At 41.8% G+C, this 24067-nt stretch overlaps 4 protein-coding genes across 4 annotated transcripts in view; 2 read left to right on the top strand and 2 right to left on the bottom strand.

Moving 5' to 3' along the window:
* Positions 1-24067, top strand: part of LOC145500342 (glutamate receptor ionotropic, kainate 2-like) — a 230248-nt gene that overhangs the window by 54969 nt on the left and 151212 nt on the right. The gene's annotated exons all lie outside the window — the stretch shown is intronic.
* Positions 7-2043, bottom strand: LOC145500361 (kelch-like protein 40). The gene has a single exon (XM_081479875.1). The coding sequence runs from the start codon at positions 1804-1806 to the stop codon at positions 7-9; it is 1800 nt and encodes a 599-aa protein (XP_081336001.1). The 5' UTR covers positions 1807-2043.
* On the bottom strand, positions 2933-22357 carry LOC145500354 (beta-1,4-N-acetylgalactosaminyltransferase 3-like). The gene is made up of 4 exons (XM_081479867.1): positions 21096-22357; positions 10412-10931; positions 6273-6417; positions 2933-5604 (listed from the first exon to the last, which is right to left on the bottom strand). Exons 1-4 carry the CDS (start codon positions 22319-22321, stop codon positions 5456-5458), a joined length of 2040 nt encoding a protein of 679 aa, XP_081335993.1. The 5' UTR covers positions 22322-22357; the 3' UTR covers positions 2933-5455.
* Positions 6512-9814, top strand: LOC145500096 (uncharacterized). The gene is made up of 3 exons (XM_081479584.1): positions 6512-6675; positions 7787-8373; positions 8478-9814. Exons 1-3 carry the CDS (start codon positions 6512-6514, stop codon positions 8774-8776), a joined length of 1050 nt encoding a protein of 349 aa, XP_081335710.1. The 3' UTR covers positions 8777-9814.

Below are 24067 nucleotides of genomic sequence, written 5' to 3'. Positions count from 1 at the left end.
CTTTGATCAAGCGATGCAACAGTGTCGAACGTGCCGTCTCTTAGGCGATTCCGTCGTTAAGAATCCTTTAAGCAGTTTCGCAGAACAAGCCCGGTAGCCGCCGTTCAACAATGTTTCTTCAGAAGTAGGAACAAGCCTCGGCAAAGTGGTTTTCTTGTGCCATCTGTCTTTTTCAGGGTCATAGCACTCTACAGTAAGACTTGTTTCTGCAGACCGACGAATTCCTCGGTCTGTGGTTCCACCTAGCACATACAACGTGCCATCCACACAAGCCATATTCCCACTGGCGCGAGGAACTGTCAAACATGCAATAAAGCTCCATTCATTTGTCATCTCGTTGTACACTTCGCAACTTGTTAACACAATTGTTATTTTCATTCCACCAGCGATGTAGACTTTTCCGTTTACAGCTGCACCAAACGCCTCGGCTCGCGCCTCTCGTAGCGTGGCTATTTGTTCCCATGCGCTGTTTTCCGTGTCAAATCTCGCAGCGTCATTCCACTCAAATTGGTCTGTCCAAAAATTACCTCCATAACCTCCCACAACGTAGATGTACTTGTTGAAGGCGACGGCACACACACCATGTTTTCCCGCCAGAAAAGGACATGGTAAAAATTGCCATGAACGTGACGCCATATTGTACTTTGCAAACTCGGTTCGGTAGTCTTCACTCGGCATGTTTCTTGAAACTACTACTGCATAAATCGCGCCATTTGCTGCAAGAATGCAATCGCCGCCTACCGCGCCTTTATTAATATCAATAAACTCCAATCTGTTTGTCAGTGCTAATGAAGTCCATTTATTACGAAGAGGTTCGTAGCATTCCGCCTTGTGAAGACGTTCTGTGATAGCAAAAAGTTTCCCTTCGTGTGCAATAATTTCGGATGATTCTCGCGCAGGGTTCTCTGGTAATTGATACCACTTATCTTCACCAGGAAGATAACAGGCAACGCTGTTCCCTCCATAAACCACCAAGACATGTGCCTCAAATACTTTTCTTGGTGATTTTGGCGATAGAGGATCACAAGACGTTGAGCCATCGAACCAATTCATAGCCTGCGTCACGCGATTCTTACATGACCCATTTTGTTTCACGAAATCGTTGGTCACGAGCTCTTTCAGTAAAAAGTCACGCGACGCAAAAATAAGTCGAACGTGACGAAACAGCTCTTCAAATTTTCCGATTCTCGACTTCCGCTCTTTCGCTATCCATCCAAGTATGATAATAAAAATGTCTTCTTCCCTGTTAATGACAATTTCATCACTTGAAATCCACTCTTCCACTTCCTGACTTGTCAAATTCAAAAACTCTCCTGATTTGGCGACACAGGCAAAGTTCGATTCAATGAATGTTCTGGCTTTGACGACAAGCTCGTCACATCGATACATTTCTGCAAAATGATAAGTTGAAATACAATTTAAAATGGTCATGCTGCACTCAAGAAATCTCCCAGCAATCTTCTTCAGGTTTGGAAAAAATAGATAATCTGCTGCCGTGATCAATTCTTTGGCATTTTCTTCACTCGATATCTGAACATTGCCGCTGTAAATAAACTCCAGAATTTCTTGCAAGAGCGATTCAGTCAACATTTCCAGACGTATGACTCCCTCTTTGTTCTCTTTCATGTCACTCTGTAGCAGCTTTTCAAAGAAAGGACTCGCTTCAGCCAAAACATTTCTGTGAGCCTTGAACTCTTTTCCGTCTTGGCCAAGTAATGTAACATCAAATGGACAAAACGGATGTACGTCTTGACGTTCCATGTGAAGCCGATTTGATTCTTGCTGTCTTCTCGGCCAGCAAGTCATGCAATTGCACTGTATACTTGTCTGAAAGGTCAACAGAATATTGAGGGAGATGCTTTCACGTAATGAAATCACTATCAAGAAAGTTGTCTGTGGTCGTGTCTTAAGATAAAGGAAACAACTATATTTTCAGCCTGAGGGCCCATTAACCGATTCGTGCGCACGCTCGCGCGCGTTGCTAAGGAAGTGAAATCGGTTACTTACGTCAGCCTGAGCGCGGAAATTAAAAACAACTCAATAACTTGGAAATTCGCTTCCATTTTAGATGTGTTTTCTTTGTGTTTCACAAATGCAAAATAAAAAAAGTACAAGCAAAGACAAAATAAGAGAAAAACAGAAAAACAAGAGCAAAAGAAAGAGAAAAACTAACTCCGTGCCACTTTGTCCGATCTTACCGAAGTGCACTGGTAGTGTAAATTGCGCACGCGCTGATAGGGTAACTTCCAATATATATCGGGCTCACTTCCGGTTTCTTTCACTGGTAAAGGAAAGGCGGCTTTTCATTAGATCCAGCCTTTTTCGACGTGTTTCGATTAAAGCCAACGTTGGAAACATAGCTATGCATTCCTTTTTCGAAATCATGCTTTTTTCAGAAAATTACGAATTTTTCAATAATTTGAAATTCTCTCAAAATTATGACCTTTTAGAAATGAAACAAAATCTATGCATAGCGTGATGAGGATTAAATTTAAAATATTAAATCAATGAAAAAAATTGCGATAGAGTAATTTGCCTGGGAGCCTTTGCATATTTTCAGTATTCACATGACCAATGGCGTGGCCTGATGACGTCATCACTGGTGTTACTGATCGTGAAAAAGTTAAACACATGAAATAACTCTGAACGAACTAATCAAAGTGGCTGTGAGCCAGAAGTTGGAACTTGGATCGTCTGTAAACAGTGACCTATTTAAGCTTCGATGACTTCAAGTTCAAATAATTCAGTATTGTTATGGATTCAAAACAGTTCGAATTGCTAAAGCCTCGATGAATTCAATATTTCCATGAATGATCTATTCTGACCAATTTATTGACGGACCTACAAAGTATTGGCGGACCTACAAAGAAAATGGACACGTTTGGTAAAAGAAACTTTGAACGTATTTATTAGATTGAATTTTGAACACTACTCTTACAATACAATATTTTTCATTCTACATTAAGATACACGGGAAAACTCTACTTACATTAATTTTTTCATACATACATACTTTATTGGCTCGTCCCCACGGGGCTTTTCAGAGTCAATGTTACATTACAAAATTTAAAAACGCAGAAAGCCAAACACATAACAATGATAACTTAAAAAGAAGCCAAATGTTGAATAAAAATTAAATAAAACAGTCATTAAGAAGCTTACGCCTTAGTAGGCGCTTGAAATCCGTCTCGGATGGACAAAGTTTAAGTTCAGGCTGCAACTCATTCCACGGAGAGGTTGCTCTATATTGAAAAGTCCTTTGACCGCTAATAGTGCGGGAGAGTGGTATGTTCAAAAGTTGACAGTTCCTGGTAGTCCTTAGGGAGTTTTAGCAATGACGACGGCGACGGCGGGGACGAAGCCTTGTAAAAAACGTATTTTTATTTTACCTTCGAATGTCGCAGCTGCGTAAATCTGTTCAGGGCGCCTATCGGTCTAAAAGTCGAAAAGAAGATACCAAAAATTAGCCATTGCGGTTCGCGTTCCCCAAAATACGTAGAACTTAGTCATTTCACGTTGTTGTTTTGTAGAGGACAGCAAAGAAATGTACCAAGATTCAAACCGCACGTGCAGAACCATTGTTCTGCTAATTAAACCTTTTGTCTGGGGATGCTCTCGTCGCCGTCGCCGTCGTAGATTGCTAAAACTCCCTCTTGTCGAGACGGCGGATCTTTTGACGAGCTTAGATGTCAAATACTCAGGAGCACATCCCGTCATGCACTTAAAAACCAGAACAGCAAAACGGAAATAACTTTACGTTACTTACATTACGCTGCTTACACTACTCTTACCGTACAATATTTACACTACTTAAATTGTTACACTTACACCACTTACAATGCAATACTTACATTACTTACATTAAGGGCCTCTTCATGTGAGCTCGGTCAACCGGGTTGGCTCAGTTTCCGAGATCTCGCCTCGCCACTCTTTCCCTCATAAAAATTTCGATGTGTTCATATGTGTACAAGATTTCTCTCACTGGACTGTATTTTCCTTAAGATTCCGTAGGCTCTACTTCTAGATTACAGCTGTCTCAGAAGAGTATTACACGGATTTCCTCAGATTCGCTCGGTACAAAATTTCAAAATGGCTTCTCCAGTTAAACAACATTGACGTGTTCCCAAAGGCACCTTCAGCCTTAAACAAGGACGTTATCGCGTACACATATGAGAAGCCGGGCTGGCGGGTAACCGGGACGAAACGTTTTAGACAAAATAGCTTCGCTTTCGTAACATAGCGGCCAAAATGGCATAATTTTTGTCTTGCATGTATTTCCACTTTAGGAGTATGCGAATTAGCCTTATTAGTAAAGTTACAAGAGTCCACAAAGCTACGACAGCCGCCAACGATACAAGTTTATGTTCCACCATTTTGGCTGTGCTCCTTGGATTTCATCCCGGTCGACCGGGCTGAAATTTCCCATATGAACAGACAATAAAATTCATCCCGGTAACCGAGCCAGGCCGGTTACCGGGCTCATATGAAGAGGCCCTAAGGTACTTACACGGAAAACCTGTACTAACATTACGTTACATCACTTAACTTACACTACTCTTACTATACAATATTTACACTACTTACATCTGCTTATTAGTTGGTAATGGTCCCAAATGACTGGGTCCTTACAAATGAGCTCGTTGTATGCCCCCATTTGAAGTGTGGCTAGAATCAAAAAACTAATGCAGATTTTCACAATCCTTAATCTTAAAGTTTTACCCAACTGCCTGTAACACCGTTTAAAATCGCGCGGGCAGCCAAGAGTTTTCGCCTCCCATGATATGAATATTACTAGATTTGTTGTTCAGCTGCATTAGTAGTCTTAGTTGTTTGATGTAATTTATTTTTAATTTGCAACGTTACTTTAAGATACATTGCGTACAGGCACTACTTACTAACATTACACTACTAACGTTACATTCGCTATATTACACGACAGAAAAAAAAAATTACAATATATTACAATACTTTACTCACAACACACTTTGGTTATTTACTTTCGAATGAGCGGTTTTCACTTAAGTGTCGCCAAGTTACTGGTTTTGCATTACTACGCGACACAATTGGCTCAAAACACTTACGTCACTATAAAACCAAAACCAATCATGACTCACTTGCACACGTTTTCCCGCGCTTCGCGTCAGCTAAAAGAATTCACTTCGAGCTTTGATTGGTGCACTGGATTGTCTGCAATCCCTTTGTTTGTGATTGGCCAGAGTGGTTACTTTGGTTTTGGTTTTACGACACTCAGTTGAAAACCGCTCATTTACACGGAAAATTCCTCGTAGCCAGGTTAATCTTAAAGATTTAATCATAGTTTCGAGATCGATAATTTTACATTGTAACACACATTTTTCGTATTCGTTAAATATCTCATAAAGGAGGCAGTAGGTCAGGTAAATGTACTTCGCATGGCAGCACGTGACAAACACTCCAGGCGCGGCTACACCAGGCGTTAATTCCACTTCTTTTGTTTACTGTGATAATGGTGATAGAGGCCTGGGTACTTGATTCGTTCCACTTCCAACTTGGCGTTAAAAACACGATCCAGTAGATCCCAGTCCTCCCCACCCCATTTGTATTTGAATTTCTCAGTGTCCATTCCTTTGGACAAACAGTGCAAAAATTAATCAGAGTTGTATAACTGAATGTTAAACATAATCAAAGAAAAATCCAGAATACCAACAATAGTTTTCATTTCACGTCATATAACGTCATAATTAACAAAAATGTTATCACCTTGTAGAGCAAGCTCAGCGCCATCTTATCTGTGTAAATTTATTTCTTTGTACCTGAACAGAACGAAAACCCAGGAAAGGGGTTATACATCAACACCCCTCCCCACCCCTTGTGCTACGGTGGGGGTATGAATTGGGTTAATTCGCTCTTTAAAGACGGCTTTAATTACCGCTCCCAAGAGATTGAAGCTCTCTGGACGACATTGTAAACTGCTGAACTATCAGACTGGAACTTGGGAAGTGCTAAGATCGACGACGAGGACCCCATCTGAGATCTTACAGCTCAGGTACAACTCAGCTTTTATTATTACAGCTCAGGTCAGCTCAGCTTTTATTATTCTATAATAAAATTGATGATGTTAAAAAGGTTTTATCCCCTTCTGTTTTCCTGTTGTACTTGGGGCAGCGTAGTGTTATGTGATCATAATGGTTTTGCATTGCGGTAATATTGCAGTTCCATCTTTGTCCGGCATCAGGACCATTAATTAAGTTGTTCTGCTTATCAAATCGGGAAATTAATTGAATTCCACTTACCACCAACCTTTCTCCAATCAGACTTGTATATACTGAGCAAGCCAAACCCTTCAAGTTCCCAGAAGCCTCTGTGATCCGTAGACGAGCCGTCACAGTGTAAACGACCAACCATAGGGAAAAAGGCAATCCGTCCCTCAACGGTATTCTGAAAAATAAATAGAAACAAATAACGTACAAAGTTGAGCATGTAGTAGTGGTACAACGAGTTCGAGTCAAGCTTAAAAGCTAAAACTACTACGATGGTTGAACTCTTGCGTTTTGTTCACGATTCTGTCTATAGAGCTGCTGTCACCACATTGGGGATACAAAAATACACACTGGCACGACAGAGTATGGTTAAAGATAGGATACAGCAACCACAAACATTCTTTAGATCACCGAAAATACCGACAGGACACCATTAGTCTGCGTAGCGGTCGTTTTCTTTCCAGGGGAGTGAGAGGTGAACAAAACGCTCGGAGGCACGAGAAGGTGTAAGGCACCCTAAACCTTTGCCTGGCTCGAATCCTGGCTCGAATCCTGGCTCGAATCCTGGCTCGAGTCCTAGCTCGAGACCCAGTTCAAGTCCCAGCTCAAGTCCCAGCTCGAGTCAAAGCTCAAGTCCCAGCTCGAGTCTCAGCTCGGGTGCCAGTTCGAATCCCAGTTTGAGTCCTAGTTTGAGTCCCAGTTCAGGTCCCAGCCATAGTCCCAGATGTAGTGCAAGCTCTTGTCCCAGCTCTTGTCCCAACTCAAGTCCCAGTTCGAGTCCCAGCTCGAAACCCAACTCCAATCTCAGCTCAAGACCCAGCTCTAGTCCCAGCTTTAGTCCCAGCTCGAGACCCAGTTCAAGTGCCAGCACAAGTCCCAGGCCGAATTCCAGCTCGGGTCCCAGTTCGAATCCCACTTTTAGTCTAAGTTCAGGTCCTAGCCATAGTCCCAGATCCAGTGTAATCTCTTGTCCCAGCTCGAGTACCAGCTCTAGTCCCAGTTCTAATCCCAGTTCGAGTTCCAGTTTGAGTCGCAGTTCAGGTGCCAGCCAGAGTCCCAGATCTAGTGCAAGCTCTTGTCCTAGCTCGAGTCACGGTTCTGGTGCGAGCTCTAGTGCCAGCTCGAGACTCAGCTCTGGTCCCAGCTCAAATCCCAGCTCGAGGTCCAGTTCGAATCCAAGTTTCAGTCTCAGTTTGAGTTCCAGCTTAGGTCCCAGCTTAGGTCCCAGCTCTTGTTCCACGATGAATTCCCGGTTTAGTCCCAGTTGGAGTCCAAGCTCAAGTCCCAGCCGTAGTCTCAGCTCGAGTCCCAGCTCTAGTCCCAGTTCGTGTCCCAGTTCGAAACCCAGCTCGTCCCAGTTCGAAACCTAGTCAAGTTTCAGCTCAAGACCCAAGTCGTGTCAGTTCGAGACCCAGTTCGAGACCCAGCTCGAGACCCAGTTCGAAACCCAGTTCGAGACCCAGCTCGAGACCCAGTTCGAGGCCCAGTTCGAGGCCCAGTTCGAGTCCCAGTTCGAGACCCAGTACGAGACCCAGTTCGAAACCCAGTTCGAGACCCAGCTCGAGACCCAGTTCGAGGCCCAGTTCGAGTCCCAGTTCGAGACCCAGTACGAGACCCAGTTCGAAACCCAGTTCGAGACCCAGCTCGAGACCCAGTTCGAGGCCCAGTTCGAGTCCCAGTTCGAAACCCAGTTCGAGACCCAGCTCGAGACCCAGTTCGAGGCCCAGTTCGAGTCCCAGTTCGAGACCCAGTACGAGACCCAGTTCGAGCCCTAGTTCGAGACCAAGCTCGAGACCCAGTGCGAGAGCCAGTTCGAGTCCCAGCTCAAATTGCCGCTCTAGTTCCAGTTCATGTCCCAGCTCTGATCCCAGTTCGAGTCCCAGCTTGAGTCCCAGCTTTGGTACCAGCTCTAGTCTCAGTTCGAGTTCCAGTTCTAGTCCCAGCTCAAGTCCCAGTTTGAGTCCCAGTCCAAGTCCCACCTCTGGTCCCAGCTCTAGTTCCTGTTTGAGTCCCAGCTCTAATTCCAGTTCGAGTCCCAGCTCGAGTTCCAGTCTAAGTCTCAGCTCTAATTCCAGTTCGAGTCCCAGCTGGAGTCCCAGTTGGAGTCCTAACCCGAGACCCAGCTCTAGTATAAGCTTCTGGTCCCAGTTTTAGTTCCAGTTGGAGTTCCAACTCTAGTCCCCGCTCGAGTCCCAGCTCGAGACCCAGCTCTAGTATACGTTCTGGTCCAAGTTTGAGTCCCAATGCGAGTCCCAGCTCTAGTCCCATCTCGAATCCCAGCTCGTCCCAGTTTGAGTACCAGTTCTAGTCCCAGCTTGAGTCCCAGTTTGAGTCCCAACTCTAGTCCCCGTTCGAGTGCTAACTCAAGTCCTAGGTCGAGACCAAACTCTAGTATAAGGTATGGTCCTAGTCTCCCAGCTCTAGTCCTAGCTGTAGTCCCAGCTCGAGTCCCAGTTGAAGACCCAGTTCGAGCCCCGGCTCAAGTCCCAACTCAAGTCCCAGTTCGAGTTTTAGCCCGAAACCCAGCTCTAGTATAAGCTCTGGTCACTTTGAGTCCCAGCTTGAGTGCCAGCTCTAATCCCAGTTCGACTCATAGCTCGAGCCCCAGCTCCAGCCCCAGCTATAGTATAAGCTCAGGTTTCAGCCCTAATTCGAGTCCCAGCTCCAGTTCGAGCTTGAGTCCAAGTACGTGTCTCAGTTTGAGTCCCAGTATGAGTCCCAGTTCGAGCCCCAGTTTTTGTCCCAACTATAGTCCCCTTTTAAGTCCCAGCTCGAGACCGAGGTCTAGTATAAACTCTGGTCCCAGTTTGTGTCCCAATGCTCAAATCCCAGTTTGAGTCCAAGCTCAAGTCCCAGTTCAAAGCCCAGTTCGAGTCCCAGTTGTAGTCCCCGCTCTAGTCTCCCAGCCTGATTCCCAGTACAAGTCCCAGTATGAGTCCCAGTTCGAGTCCTAACTCGAGTCCCAGGGCGAGTCCCAGTTTGAGTCCCAGTTCGAGTCCCAACTCTGGTCCCCTTTCAAGTCCCAGCTCGAGACCGAGGTCTAGTATAAGCTCTGGTCTCAGTTTGTGTCCCAATGCAAGTCCCAGCTCAAATCCCAGTTCGAGTCCAAGTTCAAGTCCCAGTTCGAAGCCCAGTTTGAGTCCCAGTTGTAGTCCCCGCTCTAGTCTCCCAACTTGAGCCCAAGTACAAATCCCAGTTCGAGTCGCAGTACAAGTCCCAGTACGAGTCCCAGTTCGAGTCCCAACTCGAGACCCAGCTCGAGTCCCAGTTCAAGTCCCAACTGTAGTTCCCTTTCGAGTGCTAGCTCGAGACCGAGGTCTAGTATAAGCTCTGGTCCCAGTTTGTGTCCCAATGCAAGTCCCAGCTCAAATCCCAGCTTGAGTCCAAGTTGAAGTCCAGGTCGAATCCCAGTTCGAATCCCAGTCATAGTCTCCGCTCTAGTCTCCCAGCTCGAGTTTCAGTTCGAGTCCCAGTTGGAATTTCAGCTTGAGTCCCAGTTTGTCTCAGCTCTAGTCCCAGCTCAATTCCCAGTTTGAGTCTCAGTCTGAGTCCCAGCTCGAGACCCAGCTTGAGACCCAGCTCGAGACTCAGCTCTAGTCCCAGCTTGATTCCCAGCTCAAGTCCCGGCTCTAGTCTAAGCACTGGTCCCAGTTTGAGTCCCAGTTGAAGTGCCAATTCGAGTCTCAGTTCGAGTCCCAACTAGAGTCCAGGTTCGAGTCCCAGCTCGAGAAGCTCGAGATCTAGATCTAGTCCCAGCTCGAGTCCCAGCACTAGTCCCAGCTTTAGTCCCAGCTCAAGGCTAAGTTCGATTCACAGCTCGAGACCCAGCTTTAGTCTAAGCTCTGGTCCCAGTTTGAGTCCCAGTTCGAGTCCTGGGTTGAGTCCCTGTTTGAATACCAGCTCGAGTCCGGGCTATAGTCCCAGTTCGAGTCCCAATCTGACTAGATCGTCGAACACTGCACCAAGCTTGAGAAAGCGTGACATGAACAGGAGATGTTGGAGAAAAACATGACGCTATTGAGGCAACTGTCACTTTCCTTCCCTCATCGTTTTCTCTTTCTCCGTTGAGCTGTAATTTCTTGCACCCCTAGGTGACGCATTCGAACTATCGTTCACTCAGGACTCTTACAGAGACTACTTATAACGTGATTGCATTTGCACTTTTACGTTACCTTTCTGACACTGTCCATGATGTCTACAGGAACATCAATGTGAAGATCATACAGAAATAGTATATCATGCTCGCTTGGAACACGAGCGACAGCCTCGTTTAGCGCGAGTGTCTTATAGAATTTACCCGTCATGTCAACAATGGTGTGTCTGCTGCGGAACAGAGAAGTGTTAAAAGCTTCGGCCATATCAATATCCTGACTTTCAAAGTCAGCAACAACGACGTGGAAATTCGTATCACCGGTCAATAAGCTGGCAGCAGTAAGTTCATTGATAAAATGATAGACCCATCGTCCTTGGTCTTTGACAGGAAGTATGAAGTACACCATGGCTTGGCTGTTCCAGTTGATTCCTTCAGGAAAACACAACTTGTCACTTCCCTTCTTCTGATAGACATGTTCTGACAAGCGAAATGATTGGTTGCTATGCTGTAAACCAAGTTCCACGTCGACTAAGAAACGATCACCGTAAACTGGATCTGATTTTTGCGTAACTCTGTAAACTCTCTTTAAAAAGAAATCCCTGGAAGAGAATGAGACAAATCAGTCCATCAATCAATCAATAAATCAATCAATCAATCAACCGATCAATCAATGAATCAATGAATCAATCAGTCAATCAACCAATCAAGCAATCGATCAATCAATCATTCAATCGATGGGTCAGTTAATCAGTCAGACAGTCAGTCAATCAGTCAATCCGTCAATCTGTGTATCCGTCAATCGGTCAATCAGTCCACCAGTCAATCTGTCAGTCAGTCAGTTAGTCAGTAGGTCAGTGAATCAATTCATCAGTCAATCAGTCACCCAGTCAGACAGTCAGTCAGTTAATCAGTCCGTCTGTCAGTCAGTCAATCAGTCAATCAGTCATGAAGTCAGTCATGCAGTCAGTCAGTCAGTCAGTCGGTCAGTCAGCCAATCAGTCAGTCAGTCAGCCAGTTAATCAGTCAGTCAATCAGTCAATCAGCCAATCACTCATGTAAAGCAACTGGAGTCCACTAAATGCTTAGGTGTTAGTATTGATGAGAACCTGACGTGGGAACTTGCAAAGCATAAGGCATAAAGGGACCTCCAATTTAAAAATTCTGAAAAAGGTTAAACCTTTTCTAAAAGATAAGAATATTGTTGTTTTATATCTAGGTCAATTATTGAACCTTATTTTAGTGACTGTTGTATATTGAGGGATTCAATAGGTGACACTTTAAGCAAGAGTCTCCAAAGGCTTCCAAACAGAGCGGCTCGTATTATCACCGGTGCTCCGTATTCTAAACCCTCTAGGGAAATGTTTGAAGAATTAGGCTGGACCCAATTTAATTCCATGAGGCAATTTCACAAGGCTATTATGATGTTTAAAATTGTTAACGGCCTGGCACCTCCATACCTTTACCCATATGTTAACTTTTCATAGCACCCTAAATAATTACGTTTGAGATCTTCCAATTCCGACCTTGAACTGCCTGAATATAGCACCAATTATTACAAGGATAACTTCGCATTTAGTGGTGCTAAGGTCTGGAATGCTCTCCGTCGCATTTCAAAGAGGAAATATGTTTGAACAAGTTTAAAAGTGAGTTAAAAGAGGTTTACTACCGGCATCAGTTAGACAACTAAATAGTTAGCTTCACCCCGTTGTAATTGCTTCAGTAAGTTTACTTATATTTCAGTCTACTTTGATGTAATTAACTGGTGGTACATGTAATTAGGAATTGCACGGATTTTATGGAAACCTAATTTTCACTTGCACGTTTTAATTTGATAAGGCTCCGTGTTTAAATGAAAGATTCCATCCATCCATCCATCCGTCAACAAGTCAGTCAGTCAGTCAGTCAGTCAGCCAATCAGTCAATTAATCAGTCAGTCAGTTAGTCAGTCAATCAGTCAATCAATCAATCAATCAATCAATCAATTAATCAATAGGTAAATCAGTCAGTCAGTCAGTCAGTCAGTGGATCAGTCAATCAGTCAGAGAATCAGCCAGTCAGTCAGTCAGTCAGTCAGTCAGTAAGTAGGAGTATTGCTATTCCCCCTCCCCCTGGATGGGATGCTGGTTCATAACTGGCTACTCTCCAGTTATGAGAGTAACACAACATAGTGACCTCGGCCGAGGCTTGAAACCGCCAATGAGAAGGTCTGAGTGGGATACTGGAATCTCTCCTCATTTTTACTCAGAAAATGACTTCATTTTTTAATTAAGAGTCGCTCCTTCCTCGGCCCCTTGCTGTAAACCTTTAGTGAATCCGCTGACTAGTGCATAAGATTATCGCAGTCGCTTGCGCGCTGAGGACGATTTGGTCACCAAGTGATTTGCTTTTGTGTGGATCGTTAAGATGGTCAACAGAGAACTGAAGAGCGGGTGTGTGTTTATTTTTAAACTCAAAGTTCCTACTGGTCAACCAGTATAATGGAGGCTGAAAAACAGGTCTGACAAGCTGAAAAATAGGTCTGACAAGTTAAATCAACTAATGACACCGCGACACATCTTACAAATCAAATATTGTCTCACATCATTCCGTGGCTAAGTCTTCATGGTTCTTGCTTCGCAAACTTACGTTATGCTGGTGATAATTAGGACGGGACAAAGTTGCTTTGTGTGGCTTAGATAAGTTTAGAAATAGTCGACAAATTTTCGAATGATCCACATGATTGTTTAGAGAAAGGAAACGGAAAGGCATACGCTGCGTTTGGGTCAATGGTTTCTTAATACGAGGAAGGAAAAGTGGATTAAACCAAACGCAGTTCAGTGGTACGGTCTGAACACTCTTATAATTCATTTTTAACTTGGAAAATATTATTTTCCAAATTGTATCGGGGGAACGATTTCACTCCATCACTCCTTCATTCCGTCACTTCCTATCAGACATTTGGAACCCCGGAGGGGAACTCCCATATCAAAACGTCTGCAGGAATGCTCGTAGGAAAATTTAAATTTAACTCCTAAAGGAGACTAATATGGGTGCTGCTCGAGCTTCATTAGACCCTTAAAAGATTCCACTTAAAACGGAATAGTTTCGATTACTAGCCACTGTTCAAGAAAGGATCCCGTGCGCACTTGCAGACCCGACTCGTGTACTCGAGAGATCAGCGGAAATCAGCGGGTTTCCAACATCACGCCCTCTAAGGCCGTTTTACAGCCGCTTGTACCGTATCAAGTTAGTTATTCTTTGAATTTCCAACGCAAGTTCTCAATATCTTACGACAGAAATGATCTACATTGAATAGATTTTCGCACGAACGTTTTCATATAGAAAAGCTAATTATCATAAATAGCTCATTTCTCAAAGGTGTCCGCTTATACAGGTTCAACCTCACCCGATTGCCTAAAAAGAAGATACTAAAAATCACAAAATTGATGAGCTGTATGAATTTTCCAATGATTCAAGCCGTGATTTAAAGTTTTAGACAATCGACAGACATGAGAATTGAGGAGAATTCGAGCGACGTGTTTCGCTATTGTTTATACGGTATTAAAATAAATACACATAAATACGGACATGGCGAAATGATACGAACAAATAGTTGGTAAATAGAAGAAAAGACACTGCACAAGTCCGGGATTTCTGCACTCACTGACATCGCCTTGCAAAGGAAAAAAAACGAGAAAAGGAAAAATATGAAAGGAAAAAAGAAGTTATTACAGCAGAGGGTATTCGTATTTGGTCACCCAGCCAAGTACGAACCCCGGCGAACAGGGCTTAACTTTGTTCAGCGGACGAGACGCAGTGCTGTCCTTGTGGTATTAAAATTACGAGTCTATGATGAACACATTATTTTTTATTTTTAGGATCTCTCCAGATGTAACAAAGACAAAGAAAGAAATAAAATCACTGATATTGGCTGGAAAAATAAAGAACGACAAAAACTAGGAATGAAAATGAGAATTATTACTTGCTTTGGTGATCGGACAAGAAGCAGTACTTTCCTTATAATTGTCTCGGACGAAGGTCACCGATAACTTCATAAATGTTTTCAACGGTGTCACGTCTCCGCGTGTATTCTGTAACCGGTTCGTTTTGCACTCTTTCTTAACAATGTAAGTGGACTTTCACTTTAAATCTACGGATTATAACCTCAAGTCAGTGGCATCAAAATTGTCACTGCTTACAGACGATCCATTTTCAGTGGCTGATAGCCACTTTGATCTGTGCTCAATGACGCATAGCCGCTCTGATTTCTCTGCTATGGTTTTAAGTTTCTGCCCATTTCTCAGCTAAATTTTTCAGGTCTCAAATCAGTCAAATAATAATAATAATAATAATAATAGTAATAATAATAATAATAATAATAATAATAATAATAATAATAATAATAATAATAATAAGATCTAGCAAGAGAAGTTCGAAAAATGTGGGGTGTGAGGACAAAGGTTATTCCAGTGGTAGTGGGAGCATTGGGATCAATACCACTGAGATTGAAGGACAATCTGAGAGCCATTGAGGTGGGCATTCCTGTTGGACTGATCCAGAGATGTGCATTGTTGGGGTCGGCAAGAATTCTTAGAAAGGTGCTGGAGATGTAGAAAGAAGAGAAAAAGCAAACAAGGGGTGTTTCTTGGCTTCCCTAGGCAACTTGTTGTTGCCCGGAGCCAATGACGAAGCCAGCTTCAATATCATCAATAGCTGTGCGAATTAATAATAATAATAATAATAATAATAATAATAATAATAATAATAATAATAACAATAGTATTTAGTGAGGGAATCCAACTCTCCAAAGGCGGTTTGCAGTGTTTTCAGTGGAGCCCTCCTAAGTCAGCTATAAATTAATAAATGCACGCAGCGCATGCAGACACGATGACGTTTAACATTGTCTTGAAGATTGGCTATTACCAGGAAATTGCAAAACAAATAAACAAAAGAATGAAAGTCTCACGTAAATAAAACATCAACTAGCTGTGTGTATGGTGAGGAAAATTGGCGGAAGTGAAACGGGGAGAAAAGAATGGGGAAGAGTGTGACGACAGGGCAGTGGTGGAATTGAGGAAAATCGTTCCTGTTGTTCTATTCCGTTGATTCATGCAATTGAGTTAAAACTCTTGAATGACACAAAAGAAGAAACTTGTGTCCCTCTTTCCAAATATATATTGTTTAGCTACGTTTGCTGCACGCATTCAGCGTTCTCAAGTCGCGATCACGTTTGGAAGTCACATTACCTGAATAAAAAAACGAGTAAAATCCATCATAAATAGCTTCCTTTTTCCGGCATAAGAACTAAAAAAGATATTCCAATACATAAAGAAAAGAGGAAAGCAGACAAACAAATGAAATAAATAAATGAAACTTTGTTTCAAAACAGTATATTCTTTGTCTAGTTTTTGCATCACAAAAGACGTTTCATTGTAGTTCAGGTTTAGGGTGCATTTAACTACAGTACGTTCTGGTTTAAAAAACAATTAACCCCGCAGGGTTTTGGAGGTCAAACCCGAGGACGCATCTTTGTAGTCTTAGCGTATAGTAGGCAATGTGGTGAATTCTTTAATAGCGAGGCCGGAAAATGTCTCGATTTTCGTGAACGCGGGGTCGCAAAGGATCAACGAAACGCTCGCAAGGATCTACGAAATACCGATATTTGAGCTAAGACATTTCAATACAGCCTACATGACGATTTTGGCGCGAGCAAGTAAATCCTCTTCAAAGTGGCGGAGGAAATATCTAGATTTAGCCAACCCTAAAAGCAGAGCTTCTGATTGCAATAATTACCCATAAAGGAAGAACAGGATTTGCTTTTCTTGGATCAGAAACTCAAAAAATGATCAATTGTTAGCATGTAATTGCTCAGCGTGTGGTTTCACTATTTTGCCCAGTTAAATTTTAAAAAACTATACCCAATAAACGTACCCAATTTTTCCAAGATTGTAGAAATTACGTACCCAATATATCAGGGACTTTCTGAGAGACGATTGTGCAAGGAATATGTCGGAAGAAAAGTCAATAACGCGCCAGGGTTTAATTTACGCCGAAATTTTGCCTTTGCACGTACTCCCTCCTCCCCCAGAGTAATAACCTGGCTTGAGCCTGCGATCCAATCGCAAATCAGTACCTGAGCAACGGTCAACTTCAAAATAACACGCGACCTCGATAAACTTTCAACCTGAGCCCGAGATATAATCATGTGATACTGGTCAGCGGATACCCTGTTTTGACAGCTGTCACTAAACCATAATCAGTACGAACGGCAGTCAAAACCGAGCTGTCCTACCGAAACAACGGGATAACACTCTTTCTTCGTAGCTGACAAATAGTATAAATCCATGCCATTTGCCATGTTGACCATGAAAAGAGTTGCATGGTTTTCTTTTTCTGTGTATGCATGTGGTTCTGTTCCTATAGTTATTGGGCTCCGCTTAGCGGCCTTTCGAGCTCCGCCAGAACGATCTTATGTGTCGCTTCGCACGAGTTTGCGATATGAACACATTCACCATAAATATGTTTCGGGTTGTCAGTTTTACGTTTGGAATCTCGCTTACTTCTTAATCATTTGTGCTGAGTAATCTTACGCTTACAATCCTAGAACTTTTTCTCGGGCTGTGGATAGTATTTTTTTTTAGAAATTTCTTCACTTCTGTTCATGCCATATGTATCACAATTATCGCAAAGAAATGAATCTACAGAGCTTGTATTTGCCACTTGTTCAAGATATATTGAGTCGGCTGGAAACTGTAAACTATGGCTAGAAATCAGAGCGCCACTTTGGGATTATTTAAGACAACACTGTTGTACTTGTTTGGAAAGAGATTGCAGTGCTTGCTTCAGTGAGAAGTTTGAAGAAAATACCTCTGGCAAGCTCACCCCAGATGAAATTAAAAGAGTTAATGTTTGACTTGAAATCGAATTTTGTATGATTTAATATACACTGTATGGGGAATAAAGGCGTATATTATTCATGATAAATTGCCGAAGTTATAAGAAAATTTTTGATTGATATATTTTACAAAGAAACAAAAAGGAAAAAGAAAAAATGGTTTCATACATTATCAAGCAGCAAAAAAAAAAAAAAAAAAGAACAAATGAGGGCAGATTCAGTGAGAACTATTATTAGTAATAGTAATATTGTACCCCGATCAAACGAGATATGGTAAACTGCTCTGCTATAAATACTTGGCGATATAATAAGGAAAGAATATGATGTATTAAATTTGCCGTTTAAAACGGTTTGGGATGAGTTAAATAGCACGTGTTGGGTTAGATTACTTAGTTGATTGTTTGAATCATATTCAATCATATCCATGATGAATTGCCCAATTTTTAGGAACATTATGAGTGATAAAGTTTACACAAATTAGAAATAAAAGTTTTAGTTCTTGCAATAATGTTTGATTATTGTTTTCAATCAGTAAAACAAGGGGGGCAGCTGTAGTGAGAACTATTACTAGTTTAGAAATGTATTCTACCATTTTCACATGACTTGCACATAATTAAGGTCATTCCACTGAAATAGAACCTGCCCTGAGATTTTTGTGAAACTTTGCCTATTAATTGTTTATAATATAGGAACTTAAATTTGAAATAAAAATGAGGTGTCCCCATGTTCATTTAGGAGCAAAAGCACCTTGTTTATTCCCATAATTCCCATATAAGTCCTTATAATAGCACCATGATTGTAGTCACGATTGCTTGCTAAATTCACGTTTCCGACGATTGCTTTTTGTTCTACACTGAGAATTGATCCATATTTATTTTACACAGAGAAATTTATTACTCAATTCAAAACAACAGAAAAAAAAATGATAGGTCACCATACTCGTTTGCGAGAAAATGACGATTTACCTCTATGGCGAGGTCCAGCTGTAAAGAAAAAGCCGCCATTTTTTATTGCGCTTGCGCTAATCACGCGTGAAATTATGCGCAGTAGGGATGCGCAATGCAATACTTGGGAATAACCTTAAACTTGATTTAAAAAAATGTACATTTATGAATAAAAATACAGTAGACTAAACACCGTTTTTCCCTATTTCCGGTCATTTGTTTTAAACTCCCGATAATAGAATGCATGCTTTGTAGTCCGTCATCTGCTGATTGAAATTGCGCAGTTTGTTTGCTTTAACGTGCGGACACAAAGATAGGGAATTGTTTAAATTAGTTAAACAAACATTGTCTGGTTTGCGTCCAGTAGAGTAAATCTGAGCCAATTTTGTTTGCTCAAAATATTTCCAAGTTTTGGCAAAAATTTCGCAAGTTCCAAATTTTGGCTGTGGTCGCTTTAGGCCAACATGCTGAAACCAAAACGTTACTGATCGAAATATACGTAACAAATATGGCGCCGGGAACTGTAAAAAGGGCTCATGCGAGAGTTTAACTCTTCGCAGATTTTTATCCATGCTGTATGTTCTTGACTCTACGCTATACAGCAACTCGTGAATTCCGGCCCATAATTGGACGAGCAGTTTTGCTCGGCTTCCGTTTGTGTTGTTGCTTGTGCAACTTGCGAACGAAGAAGATTGTCTCGCTGAGGCCATCTCTTCAAATTGCTGCCAGTAACGAGATCCAGGGTACGAGTATAGAATAGAATAAAAACGCCGCTCATATTCCTCGTTTGCATTGAAAGTAACTGTAAAAAGCGTCAGATGGACCGGGTAAAAATGATTTTGTCCCACCATCGCACGCGCCAAACTGGACTAGCCACCAAAGTTATTTTCTCGCCGTAATTTTCTCCAGGCATGCTTTAAAAAATATGACAGTTCAATGGTTAAAATAACAAAACTGTTTGCTTTGCCAAAATTTGGAAGCCTCCGAGGCAGCACTTCGGCTTCTTTGAAGATTGGCGAAATTTTGGCAACCCGCAAAAATTTGGCAAGTTTTTGAAACTGGGGGTCGCACTTATTTTACGCGACTTGTTGACAGATCTTGACAGATTATCAAACAAAATTGGTTCTAGTGCGGCCAGTCGAGCCTCCGATTGCCACCACCTCTCGGTTGCGACCACCTCTCCTCAGCGACCAGTTTTCCAAAATACCAAAAGTTTCCCAAGCAAATCACTATATTTGGAACCTTTTGTAACGGACCACTTCTCGTAAGCGACCGCGATCGCTTTTAGCGCTAAAAGTTTGAAATTTTCTTTTGTATTTAACCTCCCGTAAGCGACCACTTGACAGAAAATAGGGCGTAAATTGGATAATAAGGTGTTGTAACAGTATCGCATTCCTGAGTAGTACAAGATACGCAAATTTCTCAATGGGAAGTACTGTACAGCACCGCAAATGATCCCCGACCGCAAATGATCCCGAACCGCAAATGATCCCCGATGTGGACCGCAAATGATCCCGCCGGAGAACGAGGAATGGCATGGAGTTTGGTTCCATGTTGTCATTTATTTATTTTTTATTCATCATCCAAACAAATAACTTAAAATAAATGTAAAGAAAAGATACTGACAAAGTAAATAATTCTCATGATAAATAATTCCATCTCATTTTCTTTTGACAATTGTTCTGAAAAATCACGGAAAAAAATAAAAGCTCGTAAACAGTGATACCGTTTCTCAGTTGGCTCGATCTACAACAGTAATAGCTTAATGCTACCATAACGAAGACATAAACAACTTGTATACATTTCTTTTAATACCACGTCGCCAGTAAGAACTTGTGACGTATTAATGACCTTTTAGCCTTTTATTTGATATTCTGTGAGCTAGAAAGTCCGCATCTCAACACTCCAAGCCGGTTTGGCTTTCGCATCTTCAATTTACAGCCAGAAATTCCATGCTGATGATGTAAACGTGTACTAAATTTGGACAGGATCACTGATTGGTCAAGTTGCATAGTTGAGCGATCTAACACTTACCTTCATTACCCGTGAGAGACATATGCGGAAAAACCGAGAGACTAAAGATAGAATGGCAGCCGTAAGCCGTTTTCGTGTAGGATTTCTAGACCAAAGATGTCTTGCATAATGAACAACCTTAAACTGATATATAGGTTGCTCCACTACAACCCGATTCTTGCCACTGACTTTCGAAATCGATAACAAGAGTACCCTGGGTATCAGAGGATTTTTATTTCGCGTGATTCACCAAAATCGGAAGCCGCACTAGAAAGCCTCTAGCACCCAGGCAGGCGAGAAAATTAGACACTAATTATCTGACGTTATTTATCTGTTCGCAATTTTCGCGTTGGTTAAATTGTTATGAAATGTTGAGGCAAAGCCGATTACAAGGCAACCTCGTTCCCAGGGTCCTCTTATTGCAAGGCAGTCCTCAGAGCTTTTACGGTAATCTATTGGAAGAATTGTTTATCATGAAAATTATATCTATATCGAGAATATGGTCAGTCACGACTTGTTTCTGTCTAGGTTAAAAATTGAAATCTCGACCCGAGGAACAAAATCCATGCCATTCCTCGTTTTCCGGCGGGATCATTTGCGGTCCACATCGGGGATCATTTGCGGCCCAATTTGGGGATCATTTCGTGTCTGGGGGATCATTTGCGGTGCTGTACAGTACCGGATTTTTTTCTCGAAATTGACTTTTCAAATAATTAAAGCATTTAAGCCATGGGGTAAGTCTCTGCAGTTGCCATATTGTAATGAGGTAAAATTTGTCCCAATATGGTCTAAGCTCTCGTTAGCAACCACTGTATTTTCTTCGTTTGATTAGCTTTACGGTGATACACAGTTTGTTAAAAGCCACGCGAGGACGAAAGGTTTCTGAAAGACACCCCTGAAGGTCTATGGCAACCTTAAAAACTCTTACTTACTTGGCAGTTTTCTCGTTAAGGGAAGCGATCATCTTGTCCACCACTGATTGTACTATTTCTCTATCAGCGACTTTGTTACTCCAGGACCACACATCTCCTTTGCTTCCCATAAAAGTATCATCTTGTGGGAACACGCTGGATAGAGAAACTAAAGAAAGCCCGTGTCTTTTGTCAATTTTGTCTTTGGGAATAAAGCTAGACTTGTACGCGCAATGTGGAAGATAGTGTCCTTCGCCGATCAATGGAATGGTGGTAAAGCTCGAGTATTTTTTCCACGCTGTCTGTGAGATTGCAAGACGCTTAGCAAGTAGTTGGTTCATGGCATCCTGTTTTGAGGAAATTGAACAAGACGATAGGTATTCAGAGCTGATCAGTTTAAAATCTGTGACACCAGGATTTGACCAAAAAACTTGCACAAATCCGTCGCCTTCGCCTTGTTTATGAATGACTTCGATGTAATATCGACTTCCGGTGTGAAGCTTTATATCTTTCGAAATTTGACTAGGGTATTTACTCAGCTCATTCTTCTTTGTCCAACCTGTAGCGCCCTCGACAAACACACTGGCAATTAACTGTTTCTCATTGGAATTTTCGCTTGGACTAAGCCACAACTCTGATGAATCATCGGAGGCTATCGCAAAGCGATATGATCCACTCGTCGCTGGATTTAAGAAACCAGCTATCGTTTGACCGTACCCAGCTTTGTTGTCTACGATTTGAAACCCGGGAATATCACGAATTAGCTTTTCGTTGGGGAAACTAGGATAAAATGGCGAGCTTCTCAGCACTTTCACTTTGTCGCCGCACAAATCTCGCCAGATGGAAACTGTTAGTCGACCTTTTCTTTCATCTTCACGTGGAGCGGTGGGTTTGTGTACTACGTCGGTGAAATTTCCACCTGATTCACTTGTGAAGATGACATTGTTCTTCTTCAATGGGAGCGGTAGATTTTTGAAAGGAGCGGTAGATTTTTGTACCTTTTCAGTTTCATATCCGCGAGAGCAATTTTTCACTGTTAGTTGAACTTCCCGTGTATCGCTGGTTTTTTGTTTCTCGTCGGTGAAATTTCCACCACATTCACATGTTAAGTTAACATTGTTCTTCTTGAATGAAATACAAGCAAAATAGGAGATTGAACAACAGGACAGTATCATTACCAGAAGCTTGAGCAGTCTTCTGTGTCTTCGGAAACGTCCAGGCAACCGAGCAAGGTACACTAGTTTCATGATTGCAAAAGGGACTGACGCAGGCGCTAATTTCACCCCGCTAGAGCTTGGTTACTAAGTTTGCTATCCTTCTTGCCACTTGAAAACAGGCAAACAAATATGTTTAGTGTATACCTTCGCCAAGTCGGGATGGATTAACCTCAGATCATATCACTGTTTTGGACAATTACTGGTGTAGATCGGTTTAATATTAGCCGCAAATAAGTGAACTATCAAGTGGAAGAAGAAGAGGAAGATTTAGCTGAACATTTCGAAATTACAGAGATAATGTCTTATGTATCCGAAGGAGATCTACAAGAATCGTCTTTTCGAACTGAGGGTAATAATCTCTCACAGATGGCTTTTTAGTTCTATTGAGTTTTATTTTTTTCTTGTATTTCATTGTAAAAGGGTTAATAAAAAAGAAGACACTCCTGTGTTATCATCAGGGAATATATTAAATGTGGAAAGATATAACAAATGACTACGCTGCAATAATTTCATTTAAGTTTATTAATTTTTGTACGATATTTCTGAATCAAATCTTCCGAAGACCTACAGTGTATAATTAATAAACAACAACAGTGAGAGGTGTTCCAGATCATCAAGATGAAAAGAAAAAAACAGAAAGATATTTCTGGGTTAAGGCTCAATTCTTCCTAATCACTCTTACACTGAGCAGAACTGAGTATACACTTTAAATTGGGCCATTTCTCCAGCAAAAATCATTATTTGCATTTTACTTCCACATTCGATCAACTGTAAACGTTTGAATTTCGAAATTGGACGAGCCAACTTGCAGCATAATGTTTATCTATCCTTTCCGTACATTTGATGAAGCCAGGTATTCACATCATCTTATAAACTTTACGTGTAGTTCGCTACTGTTACTATCGGAAGCTAAGGTACAGAAAATTCTCTGTGATCAGCTCTCGGTAAGCATGACCGCCAGGCGAATGTTTGGAACACGTGACTTAGTTTGGCCCCGCGACTAAAGTACGCGAGCTCACGCGACCTACTGGCGCTCACGCGAGTATGATAACTCCGACAGGCGTTTGCAAAAAACAAGAAAGAAAAAAATCGCCAAACTAATACTCTCCGAAATTTGAAGACAGTAATTTATTACCGGGTGATTTGAAATCACCCGAACACTTAGCAAGAGAACTCGAATTTTCGTGGCACAGACATCTCTCGTCTCTTTGAAGCATGGAAACCAGTTAGCGTCACAAGGGTTACCGGGAGAATCAAAATGGCGGAGATCAGTGTGCCTGGTATCAGTGTATCAATTTCTAGTATTTCGTTGTTAAAATGTTGTTCTGGGCATTTGTAATGTGTCAGGTGGAAACTAGTGAAAGTTTAAAAGGTGTATTTCCTGGTGGTCTGATCAACAAAACCTTCTAAAAAGAATCGATTCACTGTATAAACTGCCAGGGTCATCAAAGTTTTCTGGAGCCTGACAAGTTGTTAGTGAAATTTGACAGGACGTGTTCTTACGAAGGAACTTAGTACGCGGTACTCATTATGAAAATGGAATATTTTGTCAGACTGACGCAGGAGAGCATCAAATCGATCGGGCCCCTGAAAAGGACTGAAATTGACAGTGGAGATGCCAAAAATGGCAGATAAGTCTACCAAGATAACCATTTTTATAATTCGGGAAGTATTGTAAAATAAATGCATGTAAATGAGCTAAATTAATTTTAATTTCCCTCAGTGTTGTTTGAATAATTGATGGAAAATATACAAACACTTCAAATTAAATCAAGA

This window comes from Orbicella franksi, chromosome 10, assembly GCF_964199315.1.
Source record: "Orbicella franksi chromosome 10, jaOrbFran1.1, whole genome shotgun sequence".
NCBI lineage: Eukaryota > Metazoa > Cnidaria > Anthozoa > Scleractinia > Merulinidae > Orbicella > Orbicella franksi.
The sequence above is the reverse complement of the archived record's forward strand: the minus strand, read 5'-3'. Positions and strand labels throughout refer to the sequence as shown.